General features: G+C 39.9%; 1 protein-coding gene across 18 annotated transcripts in view; it reads left to right on the plus strand.

Moving 5' to 3' along the window:
• The window catches only part of NEIL3 (nei like DNA glycosylase 3), an 85,502-nt gene that overhangs the window by 10,698 nt on the left and 55,421 nt on the right, over positions 1-19,383 (plus strand). For 15 of the 18 annotated variants that reach the window (XM_077848628.1, XM_077848626.1, XM_077848620.1 and 12 more), the window contains one exon: positions 5,308-5,402. Coding sequence is in view for 6 of the 18 variants with exons in the window: in XM_077848611.1 (XP_077704737.1) it covers positions 5,399-5,402 (4 nt within the window). In the remaining 12 variants the exon portion in view is untranslated. Of the gene's footprint in view, positions 1-5,307; positions 5,403-17,951; positions 18,047-19,383 lie in introns of all 18 variants that reach the window. The other 3 variants (XM_077848614.1, XM_077848615.1, XM_077848616.1) reach the window with 2 other exon arrangements.

The following is a 19,383-nucleotide window of genomic DNA, read 5'->3' on the forward strand; positions in this document are numbered from 1 at the left end:
TTTGAAGAGCATTTCAGCCTGATTGGAGAAGTCTTTGCCAGTGTCACCCTAGAGTACCTGTTTGTATTTAAGAGACTTCCTCAATCCACTGCCTTGAGGCCATCAGAGGATCATTCCATTGCTTCTTGTTCTTTTCTTTCTTTTTCGTGTTGACTAAAGAGGAAAGAGGCACACTAAGCAGTGCTTCTAAGCAAAACAAAACAAAACAACAACAACAAAAAAATCACCAAGGCATTTCTGAAAAGAATAAAACTGTCCTTTGGAAAACGGCAATTGCATCTGGGAACTGCGTGTTCTATCTTTAAATGCAGTCAACAAAATTGTTGCTCTCTTCGAAATGGTTTGTTTGGGATGAGTGAGCTTGCTTTCTACCAGACAAAGCCCCCCAGAGAAAGTTTCCATCACCATTTCCTTTCCTTGGACCTTAGAAATTCGAGCCTGTAGATAACACACTTGCCTAAGCAGCACAGAAATGTTCCTAACTTCATGGAACTTCTGAACAGTTGTGGGAAATCGGATCCTGCCAAAACTCCCTGGTGGGGGGGGGGTGCCCCAGAATGTTTAGAGGCGCCCTAATCCTCTACAGACACACATTAAAAGTTTGTGGCAAGTTTCTCAATTGGCCTTCCTGGTGCTTTTGTGCTGAGGAGGTTCATGGCAGTTTTGTGAGTCTCAACATCATAAAACTGCTAGAGACAGTGTATGAAGTATTCCTAATACAATCTTCTGCAAGTCCCATGACTTGGTAGGTCAGCTCTAAAACCCTGCCCAGCTTTAATGATTCCCAGGTAGAAGCAGCCTGCAGGGATTGAAAAGATCATGGCTCTCCAGCCCAAAGAGAGGATCTCAGTCTCAGCACTGCCACTTTATCATCCCCATGACCTTGTCGAATATTCCTTAATTAACCTGTCTGATCCTTTCTTTCCCCATCTGTCTAATGGGGATAATGCCATGAGCATCAGACGTGATACTGCTTTCATCCATGCTCTCATGTGGTGCATATTTGTTGGAGTCACGCGTTATGTGTCAGGCTCTGAGCTAGGGGCTGGGAACACTGCAGGAAGGAGCCAGGGAGCCATGGTCCTGCCTTGGGAAAGCAGAAGCGCCTGGAAACCTAAAGCATGCTCCTTACTGTCGTAAGAAGAAGGATGTGTGCTGTCGCAGGTGTATAGCAATGACCGATTCTGTTTCCAGTAATAAATATCAAAAACCAGTACTCAACATTGAGCTGATGAAGAGAAAAGCGCATATACACACCGGATGAGAGTTTTTCTTTAATATCTGAGGTCCCTCGGATAAAGCACATCTCTAGGAGGTGGGAGAGAAGTTAGCTTGGTTCCTCCCGCCAGGTCTGATGAGTCCTTTTCGGTTTGGGCTGCTGACAGCAGTGGAAAGCCACAGCTAAGACGCTGGTCTTATTGGCAGTGATGTTTGAATATGATTTAAAAAGCCAGATGAAGAATTTCAGCTATACATCAAGGGAGACCGCTGTTGGGTATATTAAAAAAAAAAATACCTCAGGGAGATTTAACAAAATGTAATAATCATATACCATATATGTCTTTTTCTAAGTATTTCTACCAAAAATAAAAGGGTGCTATTCAACTCCTAAGGCAGTGTGGAGTCGAGACATTTTTAAGTCCTCATTTAAATCTCAGAAATTTTTTTAAAAAAAATAAGTGTATAATACAGAATCTAAAATCAACGTTAAACTTTAGGTTGTAAAAACTGCTATAGAATTTCAGAATTAAATTTGATCTTTTCTTCATTTTAAAGATATTATTTATTTATTCATGAGAGATACAGAGAGAGGCAGAGACACAGGCAGAGGGAGAAGCAGGCTCCACGCAGGGAGCCTGATGTGGGACTCGATCCCAGGCCCCCGAGGATCACGGCCTGAGCTGAAGGCAGGCGCTCAACCCCTGAGGCACCCGAGCATCCCAGAATCAAATTTGACCTTAAAGATAGCTCCTAGATCAGGAAAGAACAGAGAAGTGAAATTTTTGTATAAGTTCACACAGCTTTTGCATGACGAATTTGGGATCTGAACATGAACACGTGTTAATCTATGTGCTCTTTCTCCAAAAGATTGTCCTTTAGTTTATAAATAAGTATCATAATATAGAAAAGAATATAATGATAGCAAACACAATGAAAGAAATGACTGAAGAGTGTTGTCGTTCATGAGGAATAACAATGAAACACTACTTTGTTTTCATAACAATCTTCCTTCGTTCATTTGCTGAGTGATTCAGCACTTTTTTCCAAAGAACTACTCAGTAGTCATCTCTATATGTACAGAGATAAAGAAGGCACACCTCTACCTTTTTAGGATCATCCAGTGTGGAAGGAGACAGGCCCACAATCAGGCCATATATAAGGACTTTCAATACCGTTAAAGGCAGATCTGAAGTCTGAAAAGAAGCAAAACCCATGAATCATGCTCTGCTTTCTTCTGGAAAAAGGCAGAATGGGATGAGCTGGGGAACCACACAGAACTGGTGAAGCTGGATTTGTTGGGCATGTCTAGGTAGGACAGCAAAGTCCCTCAGCAACTTGAATGCAGATGAAAGGTGGTGAGTGATTGGTACATATCCTCCCCGGGGGGCTGACCCGAGTTCATCTCATTAGCTTTACCAAGACAAGAGCTACTCCATTTCTTGCCCCTCACTCTGTCCCCCTCATTTTACATGGTTGAATTTTTTAAAATCTATTTGCAGCATTATGGTGGGTTTTTATTTTACTATCGAAAACTATTAATTGTGTTTATATTATCCCATGCGCTCCCTTCATTGAATCCTTTCAACTCTATGAAGTGGAGAATTTTTCTCCTCTCCTAGAGGCTTTAGAGACATTAAATAATTAGCCTGAAGTCACGAGGCTCCTTGGTGAGTATGGCCAGATTTCAAACCTAGGGAGTCGGACTCCAGAGGGTCTATCGGTATAATTCAGAGGTTGTGAACCAAGGCCCAGAGACCAAATCCCATCAACTGCCTGTTTCTGTACAGCCCACAAGCTGAGAATGGCTTTTATATTTTCAAGTGGTTGGAAGTACTACCCTTAACTGCTCTCAAACGCTAGTTGGAAATTAGCTTTTAGTGCCGACTTAATAACGTTTCTTAATGAATTCAACACAAAATTACAAGGTAAAAGAGGGCTTATGTGCAAAACTTATACTACGGTAAAGGCATTTCTATGACAACTAATGTTGTTTGAAACAAAGTAGTGTAAAGTTCCTTTATACATGTCATGTACTATTTAAAGTTAAAACAAAAAAACAAGATCTCCATTCCCACACAAATTTGCAGTAGCTCTATTTTCCAAGTTCGAACCATGTTATTTCCAGCAGCGCTTTTCAGACCTTAATCAAAATGCAAGGGGCAAAAAAAACTCTTCATATTTCAAAATTCAATTAACTGTGCAGTTGAGGAGCTTCCACCTCATCTTCCCTTGGAAGTTACTAATATGCCATATAATGACATGCTAAAATCAAATATCAAGAGGAAAATATAATAGAATTCTATATGCCTCCCAGCTGATAAATATGCTCAATTAAAATCATATGCTCCTAAATTGACATTGGTGTTTGGCAATACCTATCTGTGTGAAAAGAGAAAAGATAGCTTCGAAGATGAAATACTTCAAGTTTAATTATGGATCAAGTTTAAGGATGAATCTGCAATTGATTTTGATGATAGCAAAAACTAAGTTTGAACCTCAATTAAACAAAATGTTATCTCCCCCAAAAGAGGATTCCATTCTTCTCATTAGTAGACCTATATTTTTTAAAAAACAAACTTAATTATCATTATTACATTTTGAATTTTATCAATACAAGAATTGGTGGACATTTGTTTTCTCTCGTCATATAAATATACCTATGTACTGTCCTCAATTTTGCTTCATGTCCTGCAAAATCTAAAATATTTACTATCTGAACCTTTACAGAGAAAGATCGCCAACACCCATTTGAATGTCAATAAATGTTTATTTCGTACAATTTCTCTTCCAAGGTTGTGTGCTAAATATTTTTACCTTAGATGGTAATTTCCAGTCTCATTTCAATTGTCTCCAAAAGCTTTAGGCAAAAATTGCAGGGTATAAAATTTTTTTTCTTTATGAACTGTCTTTCTAAGACCCTTTTGTTGTTGTTGACCAAGATGTTCGCATCCTCTGCCATGCATCACCTCTAGAGATTCTCGGTACGTTCACATTAGCCACTCATTGTTCATTGTCCTCATCGCCACCAGAGCCTTTTTTGGACTCTCACATTTCCCTTCTCTTTTCCTGACTCCGTGACACAACCTACTTTTGGGTGCCTAATCCTCAAGTCTGTACCATTCTGTGTGGGCAGGGTTTGGGATCCCCAGAGAGGTAGAGTTCTGGCTTTCCCTAACTGCTATGGTGTCCAAAGGAAGCTCTCAGGCTGTGTGAGTGAACCCATCAGTGTCCTACCATATTTTCTTCCAGACCTGAGAAATAGCTCTTCATGAGTGGGCGAGCTGTGAACAACTAGCTGGGAGGCTTTATTTTTTTAGGAGATATTAAAAGGAGGCTCAAAGAATCAAAATGTGAAGGGAAAGGGAAATGTAATTGACGTTAAGTGTTTAAAGGTAGTAGAATGAAAGGAAGTAAATGTGTTTATATTGATGGAAAAATAATGCAAAAACAAATAAGCTTAAATCACAAAAGAAATTGATGTAAAATAGAAAAATAAACCTTCCCAATGTCAGTGCAAGAATTTCCAAAATTGTGAAGTAATGGATTGTCTTTACTTGCCTGTTGTTTTTTTTTAAGATTTATTTATTTATTTATTTATTTATTTATTTATTTATTTATGAAAGAGAGTGCACATGCATGAGTGTGCACATGTCACAGTGGGTAGTGGGAAGGGGCAGAGGGAGAAGGAGAGGCTCTCAAGCAGACTCCCCACTGAGTGTGGAGCCTGACACTGGGCTTGATCTCACATTGAGATCACAATCTGAGCCAAAATCAAGAATTGCTGCTTAAATTGACTGAGCCACCCAGGCACCCCGGCTTTTCCTGCCTCTTTTGTTTCATAGACTATCTTCTCTGCACCCCCCAACCAGTATATGAATTACATATGTGTTGAGTGATAATAAAGCATGTGATATAATGTAATTTCCAATGATATGCTTTATTAATTGCATTCCCGCGACCAGAATCCATGGTAAATGGAACAGTCCTGCTTTACCACAAAATATCTTAAAAACCCATGGTCATCAGACATATATATATATACCCAACTTAAGTCCCTTCTTTCTTGTCCTTTTTTGATATCAACAGGTTTCTTCACCCAACCTGGGTCTCCAGCACTGCCTCCTGCATCCAAGTCAGGTGTGCTCTTCTGGATCCTTCTCTGACCTATCATTTTGACATGGGTGAGTTGCAACATCTCAGGCTACCTTGTTCAGGATATACTCAGTTCTTCTTGTGGATAATTCTAATGCTTGCTGGTTTTCTTTCAAATGGGTAAAAATTGTTTCATGATCATATGATTTTAAAATATGCAAAGAACATGAAGTTTAATTTCCATGTATATCACAGACAGCTGTTGCTACTTTACTTTTCCTTTACATTTACTCTTGTTTTCTTTTTTCTTTTTCTCTCATGCAAGACTCTTTTCCTCCACATGGTCCATTTATTTCAAAAGTACAGTTAGATCTGCTTTTAGATTTTATTTTAGTCTCTGTTCGGTTATATTGCATAGCTGATCATTTTTTTCCTACTAAATGTGTAATTGTAGGAAAGGATGGATGGCAAAATAGTGCACTATTAAATAACTGTCCTTGTCATCAGTGCCTGAATATCAAGACAGTAGGAGACTGTTGGAAAATGCTTTGCAAAACTATGAACATGTTGTGTATCTCAAGTTGCCAGGTGGGAAATGTGGGTTAAAAGCCAGAGTGTGTCAGATAAGAAGCTGGAAAGGAGTAATCTTTAGTGTTTAATAGAAGTCCTTTCCATTGCTAAGAACAGTTAGAAGGAAGAGCACCCCTAGAACTAAATTCTGTAAAGGACACATACAGAAAAGATCTTCAAGATGCCTTGAAGTTACAATGAAGTTTAAAATCATTACAGATTATTAGAAGTAAAGAAAGCCATGGCACCTGTGAGCCAGAAGGCACAATTAGACTCAGTAGCGGTCACAATCTGCAAACGTTCAGGTTCTTACGGAATCATTATTGAGTCGAGCTGGAGCATCAAGCTTGAACAAGTATAGACTTTGAGAAAAACAAACACGCTACAGAAAAGCCATCTGCAATCATGAAATACCGAGGGGAGATGAAGGATTCTGAAACATACTTGGGAAATAAATGGGCAGCCCGTGGTCCTCCAGAAATAATGCCAGACGATGAGGCTGATGTGAAGGAGTATGGAAATCTCAAAAGCCCTTGAACAACAGGAAAAAAAGCACACGTCAAATAGCGCGTCACAGTGGAAATTGCTACTAGAAAAAAAAGAAGCATTATGAGCAAGGATAGACCATTAGAAGATCTATTGTTATGATGGAGAACTTGCTTGTAGAGGAAGCGAGCAGAATACAGATGTAAATATGTATGAGGAAATAAACCACATTAAACCGGAATACAGTGCAATTTTAGTTCCACTAAAGAACATAGTATACGATACACCTGGAAGGAAATAATATACCTTCATCCCGAATCCTGATGCTTTTCTTTTTCTTTTTTTTTCTTTTTTTCTTTTTCTTTTTTTAAGATTTTATTTATCTTTTCATGAGAGACACAGAGAGAGAGGCAGAGACACAAGCAGGCTCCATGCAGGGAGCCCGATGCGGGATTTGATCCTAGGACCCCGGGATCGCGCCCTGAGCCAAGGCAGACACTCAACCGCTGAGCCACCAGGTGCCCACATCCTGATGCTTTATAAGTAGCTTCTCTGGCCTTGGGAAAGCATCTGTTCTTGCTCGTGCACGGCAGCCACGCATGTCACTGACAGGTGCGGTCCTTTAGGTTAAACTGAAGTCACCAATGCGCGTTGGGTTTTGTGACCTCTCAGTGAAGTGTCATGACACTTCTCAAAGGACAATAGACCGTAGTTGAAAGATAGCTAAGTATGAACCCCCCATCGATGTTCAGTTTTGCTCTTTCACCAGCGTATAGGACTTCGGACAACTAAATCTAAACTTTTTCACCATCTCTGCTTCCCATATGACATCTGTGCACTCATCATTCCTTCAGCGGGCTGCCCTAGGAAGGCACTAGACCGCCCCTCCTGCCGTCCCCAGAACTGCTAAGTCTTAGCCCTGTCTTTTTCCTGCAAGTCCTGAAGTTTCCGGCAAACCTTGAACTCAGCGATGTCCTCATGGGGTTCCATGATCAAGGAAATGGGACCCCACCAATGAGCATGTGAAGCAAATCGGTTCATGATGCAGCAACGGAGCTCAGGAGTGGTGGGGTCCCTTTCCCATCAGGTGCCTTCGGGGAACATGCACAGCTCAGAAAGCTCTAGCTCTGGGGGGCTGATGGCAGTGGCCGCTACCGCTGGTCATCAGACAGAAGCTGAGTGGGAGCGAAGCCCCCAGCACACATTAAGCACTGGCCAGTGCCAGGCCCCCCGGGGACACTCAGAAACACATGATGGTGATCATGACCTTGACAAAGGGGACTGGGCCCCGCAATCCGTGCCCGGAGCCCTTGGCCAAGAGCCGTGGCCCTAGACCCGGGAGCCTGCTGCCCCCAGGGCACGCACCAGGTCACAGGGCACTGATGGCTGAAGGCTGGGGCTTCGGGAGGACAGGAAGGGCCTGCTTTGTGACCCAAATAAAATGCCCACGGTCTGTCACGAGACCTCATTTTCAATTTCTGCCCTCAAAACTTATTTGCATTTTTTTTCTTTCTCGTAAATGTTCTTTCTTAGGGATACTAAGTGTCCCCAAGGAGGGGGGGCATGGTTTTGGGGGTTATTTGCCTCAGGAAGCCCCAGAGTTCAGGAATATAGCTTAGAAGTTGCTTTACCTAACTACCGAGGTAAGGCCAAGAGCCTCTTTAATTTCAAATAAGGTATCAATCAGGAGAAAGAGGGAGGAGGGCTAGGTAAGTCTTGGATGAGCAGAATGGAGAAGTGCTTCTCTGTGTCTCGTCAAATTTCTGTACAACAGGCAGAAGCTGCTCAGCATTCGCCACTACCTAGTCTCCCCTTCCCCCAACCAGAAATGGGACTCCAGCTTGGTTGGAGCTGATGATCAAGGTTCTCCGTTTACTTTATAAATATCTTCCCTTCTCCAAGGAATGTGCAGCTGGGGAAAGCTGTGTTACCCAGTTCTGGCCGGTAAGATACTGGAGGCAGATTTACCTGGAGAAAGCACACTCCTTCTCAACAGAGGACAAAGCTTTATGGGAAAGGCTTCTGGATCTTTCCCTTTCTTCTTGTGTGGAGTACGGTGTGACGCCTGGAGGAGCAGCATCTTGCAAACATGAATGCAAAGGCCACACACTGAAGAAGGCAGAGAAGAAAAAACCGAGTCCTTGATGACCTTGCAGAGCTCCGGCTTTTGCAGCCCTGGGACTACCTGTCTCTGTACCATCGGGTACATCCGGCAAAGGAGCCCTTTCTGTGTGTCAGCCACTCGTTTCCAGGTTTTCAGCAGCTCAGAGCCAAACAAGGTATCATGCAGAGCATGCCCGATTGCTGGAATTGGTTTAAAGTCTAAAACACACAAGGCTTGGAGCCTAATTGTCGTGGATAAGCTCTAATGGGGGCTTTTTGTCGCGACTCTGGTAACAGCAGACTTCCTAGGTGGAAAAAGATGAAGCTCAAGGACTCCAGGAATCAGCCCTTATTCCTTCCCCAGGTGACGCTCTCAGAGTCCCAAATCCGCCTAAAGCATTAGGGGTTGCCCTCTCGTGCAGTTTGCCTTGGCTTTTAAAGCCGAAAGGAGTTTGCCTGGTGATCTGAGACACCAGGGGTGGCAAATGAAGAGGCATTTGTCTCAGGGGCTGGGCAGTGCTGAGACTCAGTTCCTCCCTAGGGTACTAAGTCCCTAGGGGTACTGAGACCCAAGCCTTCAAAGAAACTACATTTTCTGCAATTCCAACCCTATTTGACCAAGCCTGAATCCTGCCTCATCTACTCATCTTGCCTGGACTTTGTTTCTAGAAGAGTCTGCGTTGACTGCCGGCATTTCCAACTAGTTTCAATTCTGTCAGTTTTGTGCCCCACTTGGCTGCTTGGTCTCCTCACCGTCCTGTGTCACGATGGTTTATCTTTCTGTTCGCTTCCTCATTAAGTAGGTCCACTGTCCTTGTACCCGTATCCTTAATTTCCCTCTGTCTTCTTCAGCTGGATGAGAAGCACAGTTGGGCCAAGGCAACATACATCTCCTAGCTGGAAAATATGATAAAAGGGCAAATTAAGAGCTTTGTGTTTTGTTTTTCTTTCTTTCTTTCTTTCTTTCTTTCTTTCTTTCTTTCTTTCTTTCTCTTTCTTTCTTTCTTTTCTTCTTCTTCTTCTTCTTCTTCTTCTTCTTCTTCTTCTTCTTCCTTTTAATTAGGCAGACTTTCTGCAAACTATAAAATAATCACAAGGCTTAATGCTGAAGAATCCAAAATAGCATTTCCAAAGTGTATTTCTTAGAACACTTTTCAGCGGTCAGATCGATTTGGGAATCAGCATTCCATGGCGAGTAATTGAGACTCTTGGAAGTCCTCACAAAAAAAACTACTTTTACCTTTCTTTGTTTAACCTAAGGTTTCCAAAATCTTCATTTTTCTAGGTATACTTTTTTCAAATAACATCATGTGGGACAGAGTTTGAGAACTGCTAACCTAACAAGTGAAGTTAAACTTTTAAAATAACTAAGGGGGAGAATGTCCATTGATTGCATGCAAGAGTCAAGATGACTTGACAGTACAGTTGACCTTTGCACAACTTGGGGGTTAGGGGCACCCACACCCCCTACGCAGTTGAAAATCTGTGCACATTTTCTGACTCCCCCACAACTTAACTACTGATAGTCTACTGTTGAGCAAAAACCTTACCAATACCATAAATAGTTGATTAACACATATTTTATACATTCTATGATTATATGCCATATTCCTAAGGTAGGTTAAAGAAACTATTATAAAGAAAATCATAAGGAAGAGAAAATACCTTTCTACTACTTTTATAAAAAAAAATAATCTGCGTATAAGTAAGACCTGCACGTTCAAACCCGTATTGTTCAAGGGTCAAGAGATATTTTTAAATGGATGTAAAAAGAATATCATGAGCAGCACAGATTTGAAACCTTGAGTAGAAATGTTAGGAAGTTAGAGATCCCTCAGTAATGCAGGAATCATAGCGTGGGGGCATTGATGTTTTCAGGCCAGAAGTGGACGAAAGGAGTTTACTACGGCTTTAAGTTTGTGCTCTTAATTCTATTACAGAAAATATTTTAAGGCTCCATTTTTCAACCTTCCTTAATTCGCGGACACAATCAGTTACAGTTATCGAGTTGGAAGGGTCCTGAGAAATCTCCTCGTCCCAATGCTCTGATTGTGTAGACGGTGAAGCCAGGATCCCAAAGCACGGTGATTTGTCCCGTACTAGGAATACACTGATAGCTGAGCTAAAACCGAAACCATTTTTCCTCATTTTATGTCAAGGCCTGGCCACCAGACAGACAACCAGTCAGTAGATTCTCCAAGCTCAGAATCCCTCCTCTGCAAATGCAGTTCACTGCGTGTCCGGGCTTCCACTTGGGCCCCTCGTGTCACCTCTGGGGGCCTCAAGAAAAGGGACAGACACAGACAGAATGATGCTCATGCTGCTTGCTGTCTGTAATAAAGTCATTTGTCTCTGATCCAGGAGTCTCACATCTTCTGCCAGAGTCTATGAAATAGTAATAGGTTAATTTATTAGCTTGTAAGTAGGGGAAAAATTAAATGCCAGGCCTGCTATCAGCCCTCTAGTCAATGCTGGGAATTATTACCTCCTCTTCTATTCTAAGTGAAACCATCTGTAGGATTTGCATTCTTTCTTTCTTTCTTTCTTAAATGTGTGCTAAAATTCACCATGAGCTCCCTCTGACACCCAAGTTTTAGTTGTGGGGAGATTTTGATGATAAATTCAACTCCATTATTATGAGGCTACTCAGATTTTCTATCATGTCAGTTTTGAAACGTGATTTTCAAGGAATTTGTCCATTTCAGCTAAATTGTCATACACATTGTCATAAAATTGTCCCAAATTTTCCCTTCTTATTCCTCTAATATCTATGGTATTAAAAAACAAACAAACAAACACCTCTCGTTTATTCCTGAGAATAGCAGATTTGGTTTTCTTTTAACTTTTTTTTTTTTTTTGTCCTTATCAATCTAGCTAGAAGGATGGATTGATGGATTTTATTCATCTTTTCAGATGCTTTTGGTTTTGATAATTTTCTACATTGTTCATTTTTTATTTCTTGATTTATACTCATATTTATTATTTTTGTCCTTTTGCATACTTGGGCTTAAATTGCTTGTCTTTTTTTAGCTTCTTAAAGTGGGAAGTTAGACCTTAAATCTTTTTTTTTTTTAATCTTTAAAAACTTGTTCCTTTTCTAATTTAAGAATCTTCTTGTAAGTACTACTTTAGCAGCATCCTACAAATGCTCAGAGGCTATATTTTCATTATAACTTTAGTCAAATTAAGTTTTCATTTCCTTTGTGATTTTTTAAATCTTTGATCTCTTTGACATTTAGGAGGGAGCTCTTTAATTTTCAAATGTTGGGCTTATCGAGATATTTTATGCTATTGATGTCTAATTTAAAGTCTATCATTATCCATTAATACACTTTTAAAATCAAGCCTTTAAATTTATTTAATAAGTTTCATTTCCCAGGGGCAGCTGGGTGACTCAGTCAAACATCTGCTTTCAGCTCAGGTCATGATCCTGGGGTCCTGAGATTGAGCTCTGAGTCAGGCTCCCTGCTCAGCGGGGAGCCTGCTTCTCCCTCTCCCTCTGCCTATTGCTCCCCCTGCCTTTGCTCTTTTTCTCTCTGTGTCAAATAAATAAATAAAATCTTTTAAAAAATGTTTCATTTCCCAACATATGGTTTATTTTGGAGATTTTACTATCTGCTCTTGATAAGGGATGATAAAATCTCCATTGGGCTTGTCTACTTAATCCTGTTAGTTCTATCAGTGTTTGCTTTGGGTTTTTAGTACCAACATAACTTATCCTTCAGGTTTCAACTCTCAGGGCCACTATATGAAGAATGATGATGGCTTTGCTTTTGACTTTATGTCCAGTATTGCCAACCTAGCACACCTCCCTAGCCTTTCTGCGTGTATGAGTAATTGGGTGGTTGGTGGTGTTGTTTTGGAGTACTGTGGGGGAATGAACTTGAGCAACAAGCTCTCAGGATGTCATTAGTCTTTGAGAACATCAGTTCCATGTACTAAAGCTATATTGAACAAAATCCACTTCTAATCAAGCCAAATAAGGATGGGAAGGCATGGCGTACAAAATAACAATCAGAATGTCATAGGCATCATGAAACCAGAATGGATACTGGTAAATATCTTGAAGGAACATGTGCCAGAACATGCTGCTTGCCTACCCAATAGCCATCCTCTCCTTCATTTTTACCAAAAGGGCCCTCATTTACTTTTTATTGGCAATACAGCCAAAAAAAAGAGAAGAGAAGGGAAGAGAAGGAAAGGGAAGGGAAGGGAAGGGAAGGGAAGGGAAGGGAAGGGAAGGGAAGGGAAGGGAAGGGAAGGCAAGGGAAGGGAAGGGAAGGGAAGGGTAGGGAAGGGAGGAAAGTATAAAAAAAAAAAAAAAAAGAAAGAAAAGAAAAAGTATCCACAGCATTTCTCAGACTGTATTATGGCAAAGACTGATCATGTGACATGGTTTAGTCAATGAAATAAGCTGAAACCTACCAGGAATTTCTATGTAGTTTTGCTTTCCTGCCATACAAGTCAGCCCTTCCTCCTCATAGCTTTCTTATTCTTCCTGCCTGGAGTACAGAAGGAGATTCTATAGAGGTAGAGAATGCCATCTTGGAACTATGAGGTAACCAGGAGTTTGAAGGAGCAGAAAGACAAAAGCCAGGATGTTAATAATATGATGCCACAACACCAACCTCACCTACCTATGTCCAGACTTAATATATGAGAAAAAGAAACCCCTATTTAATGAAGCTACCATTATTGTGTTTCCCTTTTCTAATACCAAAAGAGAAAGTCTTAAGAAACCCATGCATCCATCAGAGGCCAAATTCACACTTCTGCTGGAGAGTTATACTTTTACATTTTTTACTCTTCTAGAAAAATTTCTATAAAGAAAAATCCTAAAACTTTCTATAGTATCATGCAAGAACTCTGTACAGACTTTCCCCCATTATGCATCCTTTTCGTAATCAGAAATCCTCCAAGTAGTGTTTCTTTCTCTTTGAAATATCACTCCTTTTTTTCTAAAATAAAGCAGTTAAGTCCAAGCAACACTGAGGAAGATTATTGAATACCCTTCTATAAAACAATTCAACTTCATACACAGTTTGAAAGAACACTCTAAGGTGAAATTTGTACAAAGGTATTTTCTTATCTGGAATCCTTACAAATATTTCTGTACCTTGCTTGGTCTTTTCTGAGTTGATGTCATGCTTACTCCTTCCCTTCTGGGGACTTTTGAATTCCTGACGTGCAGTGCTAATCCATCCCTTTCACGTTAGCACTCAAACTCTGAAGCAAGTCCTGACATGCGTGTGCTGAGGAATTAATCACACCATTGATAATCAAGCTGTCACATAAATGTCTGCTGAAGCAAACCTCCACATCGAAAGTAGACCATAATTCCAGTCGGCATTTAGGAGATGGCTCTGGATGCCTTAGTTAACGCATGAAGAGAATGCAGAGTTTCTCAACTTGGCTAATCTAAAATAGAATATTTTGTAAAGGTGGATACTTATCCCTAAAAGATTATGAAACATGTACATGTGCATGCACATGCAAATGTGTGAGTGCACGGGCAGGTGTATACACACACACACACACACACACACACACACACATACCTACCTACCTTAGCATTTTCCAGTTGCTTCATAAGTGAAAACAGAGGGACAGAAAAATCTCAGGTGTCAGTATTTAGCAAGTAAGCAAATTCCAGATTTTTAAATGTCTAATTGCTTTGAGTCTGATAAACCTTTCAAGTCCAAGAGATTAATAATGGAAAATAGAGCCTGTTGTGACTTAATCACTAGCTCAGATTGGGTCTAAGCCAACAATAATTAGATGAGAAATGCCGAAGAATCCTTCTTCAGGCTTAACAGATAAACTCTGAACCCCATCTGCGCAAAGTGAACAATATCAAAATATTGTACTTGGTTTTTCTTAACGGGTTTTGAGACATCTACAAATAAGCCGAGTTTTTCTGTTGACTTTGGTAGCTGATTAAAATTATGTGCGAAAAGTTAGGGCAAGAAGTGGTCCTGTATTTGGCTGCTGAAATGGGCCCCTCTGTTCTGTTAGGAATATGAATCCATTTTACTGTATTCTAACTACTGTGTTCTCATTAAGACACCAAATACAGTGGATTGGACTCAGGCACCTCCTGAGATTTCTACTTGTTTTATCACATAGGTGGAGATGGATATGCACACGGCTGACAAGTTATCTCCCAGGTATAGAAATAAATGTGATTGAGGAGGATAGAGCATACCCAACTGTCTTTAGCAGCGCCCTATATTTATATCTGACCTTTAGCTAATGATATAACCTGCTTCTATATGGTCTGTCAAGCTTAGGATTGCAGGATTGAGAATCTTTGCTCAGACTTTGCACATCTTTGATTGCTTCATGCTAGCGAGGTCCATCTGTTGCTGTCATTCTACAGCTCTCAATTTCAGCATTGCCCAAACTTCACATCATGCCTCGACACAACCCAGGTAAGTTTGGGACATCCGCAGAGTAGATGACAAGGCGTAATGGCATAATGGCAGCATTTCTGTTTTAAACTCCAGGTTCATTCTCAGGCTTAAGGCTGCCCCATTTGTCTCTCTGTAGTGGCCAGAAGGATTTAGCTTCATATCTGCTCTTCTTGTCAGCTGCCATCTCCTACTCTGGCCTTTGCTTCCACTTCTCCAAATGTCTTGCTGGCTGTACAAACACGGCCACAGGTCATTAATGTCTTCAGAGTTTCCAGTTCCTCATTATGTAAAACGAGCAACCATTAAAAATAATAATGAATCTGCAAATAAAAAAGATTTCAAGCCTCTTATATAATCTTGGTCCTTGGTCTACAATGACTGAAACCATGCCCAACCCTAAAAGCTAGTAAGATTTGGGGGTACTGGGGTGACTCAGTCAGTCAAGTGTCTGCCTCCAGTTTAAGTCATAATCCTGGAGTCCTGGGATTGAGACCTCTGTCAGTCTCCCTGCTCTGAGGAGAGTCTACTTCTCCCTCTGCCCTTCCCCCTGCTCATGTTCTCTTGCTCTCTCTTTCCCAAATAAATAAATAAATTTAATTGAAAAAATATTTAAAAGCCAGTAAGATTTCTGTTTGTCAGCTCTTGTTTCTTAAGGGGAGCTCCTCACAAACCTCATCCCCCACATTCTGACCCAGTCAAGGCAGATAATAATCGCCCCTTTACCTTCCCTTTAGTGGGAATCCTGCATGTTTAAAGGATTACCTTGATGCATCTTCTCACTGGAACAAAAATGGTTCCCACCAGAATTCTAATGTTTATAGTAACTGCCTTCTGGGACCTGAACCCTTTTTGTCTTTCAGTTTGACGAATAAAACAGTTTATGTTGACATAGTTATTTCAATTCTTTGCATGAATAATCTGACAGGAATTGTGAGGGAAATGATCTTCAAGGAATGGTTGGTGACCAAAATGACAATGCCACATGAAACAAATATACATCAGTGTTAATGTTCCTAATTCTTTCCAAAACTGCCAAATACTACAAATTTCAAAATTCTTCTGTGAAGCTTTAAAGCTCACTTATCGTGATGAATTGCAGAAAATATTTAACCAAGTAAATTAGCTTCCTCAGGAAAATGGCCATAACACAGCTTTGGTATCCCTCCTTTCTTTCCTTGCTAACTAAACATCTCAGAGTTATTTGAAATAGGGTCTTTTAAAGATTGGTAAGTAGAAGTTTAAAAGGCAGATGATTTTATCTTATGAAAGCTCTTCCAGAAAAAACAAAGATGGCATGAGTCACATTATAAGCTTAATATCTTGGCATAAAAATTGGTAAGGGTAATAATATAAAGGAGAAAGGGGAGTAAATAGTTTTAGTTCACTTCTGAACCCAGATGAGAAAAATATGAAATAAAACAGTAGCTAAATAAATTCATAATCGGTTAAGAATGACACAGCATGAATTGGTAGGGATTATCTTAGGAATGGTACAATGGTTTACTGATCAAAATTCTATCAATGTAGTTCATCGTAATAATGGACTAAATGAGAAAAATGAATGATCTCAGTAGATACAGAAAGCATTTAATATGTTTCACAGCTATGTACTGATAAAACAGAAGAAAGGCTAAGAAAACTGAGAACAAATATGATGTCTTTAACTTGATAAAAGTATTTACTTAAAAGGCTCAGCTAGATAGTACTTACTGAAGAAATTTGGAACTCACCAAAGCAAAGATATCTCTTATCACTACTAGTATTCAATATAACACTGAAGGCTCCAGCCAACATAATAAGACAAGGAAAATAATTAGGAACGATAAGAATTGGAAAGGAAGAGATAAAACTGTCATTATTTGGAAATGATAAGATTATCTACATAGAAAACCCAACAGAATGGACAAATTAGGATATCTAATAAGAGAGTTAGGTGAATTGCCACATACAAAACCAACTTCAAAGATTAATAGCATTTTTCTACTTGTCTCAAAATATTGGTTCCCCTGAAAGTTGATGAATAAAACTTAACAAAAAATAATTTAATCTTTAAAAAGCAAGCCAACTCATCCTAATGAGCCTAGCATGACCCCAATATTTATTTATGAATCATGATTATGTAGTTTATATACAAAGTAGTGTATATACCATGAGCAAGATTACCTTGGATTCAAATCTTGGTTCTGTTACTGCTTGTGTGAACTTAGGCAAGTTACATAACCTCTCTGCCTCACTCTTCTTGTCTGTAAAACGAGAATAGTAAAAATAATAGCAATAGCAACACTTACCACTTAGGATGTTATGAGGATTAAGTAAACCCATACTTGGAAAGAATTTATAGTACCTAGCATAAAGTTAGTGCCTCCTAAAAATTAGCTATTCTTTTAATCATAGAACTAATGTATTAATACATTAGATATGATTTGCCTAAACATAAACATGTTAAAGTAAAATTTTAAAAATAAGCATACAGAGAAGTGCTAACATTTTCCAATTGGATATATACATTTCACATTGGAGTCTAGTACCTTACGTAGAAAACCAACAACTAAAACTATAAAAGGAAAGAATATGCCGCTTAAAATATCAACCCAAACAATGAAACAACTAGGAATTAAACCGAGGAAGAAAACACAATATCTTTACATAGAAACTTATACAATTTCTGAAGTTAAATAAGACGTTAATAAAAGTAGACGTGTTAACATTGTAAAACTATGAATGGTTTCCCAAGTTTATCTACATATTTAATACATTTGTAATCAATATTTCAGTGGAATTTTGGGGAGAACAGGAAACATTGTCTAAATATAACTCAAAAGCTTAAACATTCATACAAAGCTAGTATAATTATGGGAAAGAAGACTGAAAAGTAGGAGCTCATAAGACATTAAGACAGTATAATATCACAATCATAAAAAATAGTATAGAATTGGTACAGGAACAGATAGATCAATGAAACACAATAGAGAGACCAAATATATTTATATATTAAGGATGACTTTGCATATGACAATGATGGCATCATAGCTAAAAGACTTGAATATACAGAAGTGTTTTAATCAGATTTCCCTAGGTTGTGCTGCATAATGAACCATCCCAAAGTCTCAGTGGATTCCAACAAGAAACATTTTATTTCTCATTCACAAGTTTATGACCAGGTAAGAGAACTCACACTCCATTGAGCAAAGGTAGTTAAATGGCTGGTCCTGACAATGGTGCCACGTCTATTCCTCCATTAGGAACCCAAGGCAAGAGTAGGGTTAATGATGCTGCTTTGAAGAAGTGAGTGGATAATTGGGAACGATAATTAATTGATCACAAGAAAACTATAAATAAAGTTAATAGAAAAAATAGAGATATTTTATGACACTGAGGTGACCTTGGATGGGGGAGGAGCATGAATCATAATGTGAAATACTGACAAATTTAAATATATCAAAAATAAAACTTTCCATTCAAAATAGAAGTTAGCTGGTCTATCATGGAATGGAAAGGGAAATTAGCATTACACAAGGGATTATATTCTGGAGTATAATAAAAACTCACATAAATCACTAATTTATAAACTTCAAGAGAGCAGGAATTTTGTTCATGTCCTGCCTTGATCAGTGTTGTATCCTCAGTGCTCAGATAAGTGCCTGGCAATACTGACCTCTCCCTACTGTTTATTTTGCCTCAGGATTTGCTGCCCATCTATCCCGTCCTCCAAAACAGATATATTAAATTTCTATTGCCGCTAAAACAAATTACAAGTTAAGTGGCTTAGCATGACACAAATTTATTCTCTAATTACTCTGGAAGTCACAAGTCCCAAATCAGCCTTACTGGCCTGACATCACGGTGGTAGCTGGGCTGGCTGGCTCCTTTTGGAGGCTTCAGGGAGACCCTGCCCTTGCCCCTTCTGGCTGCTAGAGGCCACCCACGTTCCTCGGCTCCTGGCTCCTTCCTCCACCTTCAAAGGCATCACGTGGTGTCATCACGTCTCCTTCATTGACAAGTTCTGTGCTCACATTACCTTCTCTGTCTTTCACTCTCCTGCTTCCCTCTTCTCAGCGCATGTGATTACACTGAGCCCACCTGGAGAATCCAGGCTAGTCACCTCATCCCACAATCCTTAGTTACATCTGCAGGGGCCCTTTGGCCCTGTGAGGAAACAGAGTCCCAAGTTCCAAGGATTAGCATGTGAACGTGGGGAGCGGGCATGAATTGGCACACCACACCAGGGCTTCTCAATGTTGGCACTATGGACATTTGGGGACTGCTACTTCTTTATTTTGGTGGCATGTCATGTGCCTTGCAGGCTATTTTGCAGCATCCCTGCCCTCTGCCCATGAGATGCCAATAGCACTCCCTTTCCGCTGGGTGTGACCAACTGTCCCCAAGTGGGCAAAATCACCCCGGTTGAGGATCACTGCTTCACACTGTCCTGGTGACTATTAAGTAAAGCTTATGTCGTCATGTCACTCTCCTGCATAGGATTCTTTATTGGCTCCCA

Source organism: Canis aureus, chromosome 15 (assembly GCF_053574225.1).
Source record: "Canis aureus isolate CA01 chromosome 15, VMU_Caureus_v.1.0, whole genome shotgun sequence".
In the NCBI taxonomy this organism is placed as follows: Eukaryota; Metazoa; Chordata; class Mammalia; order Carnivora; family Canidae; genus Canis; species Canis aureus.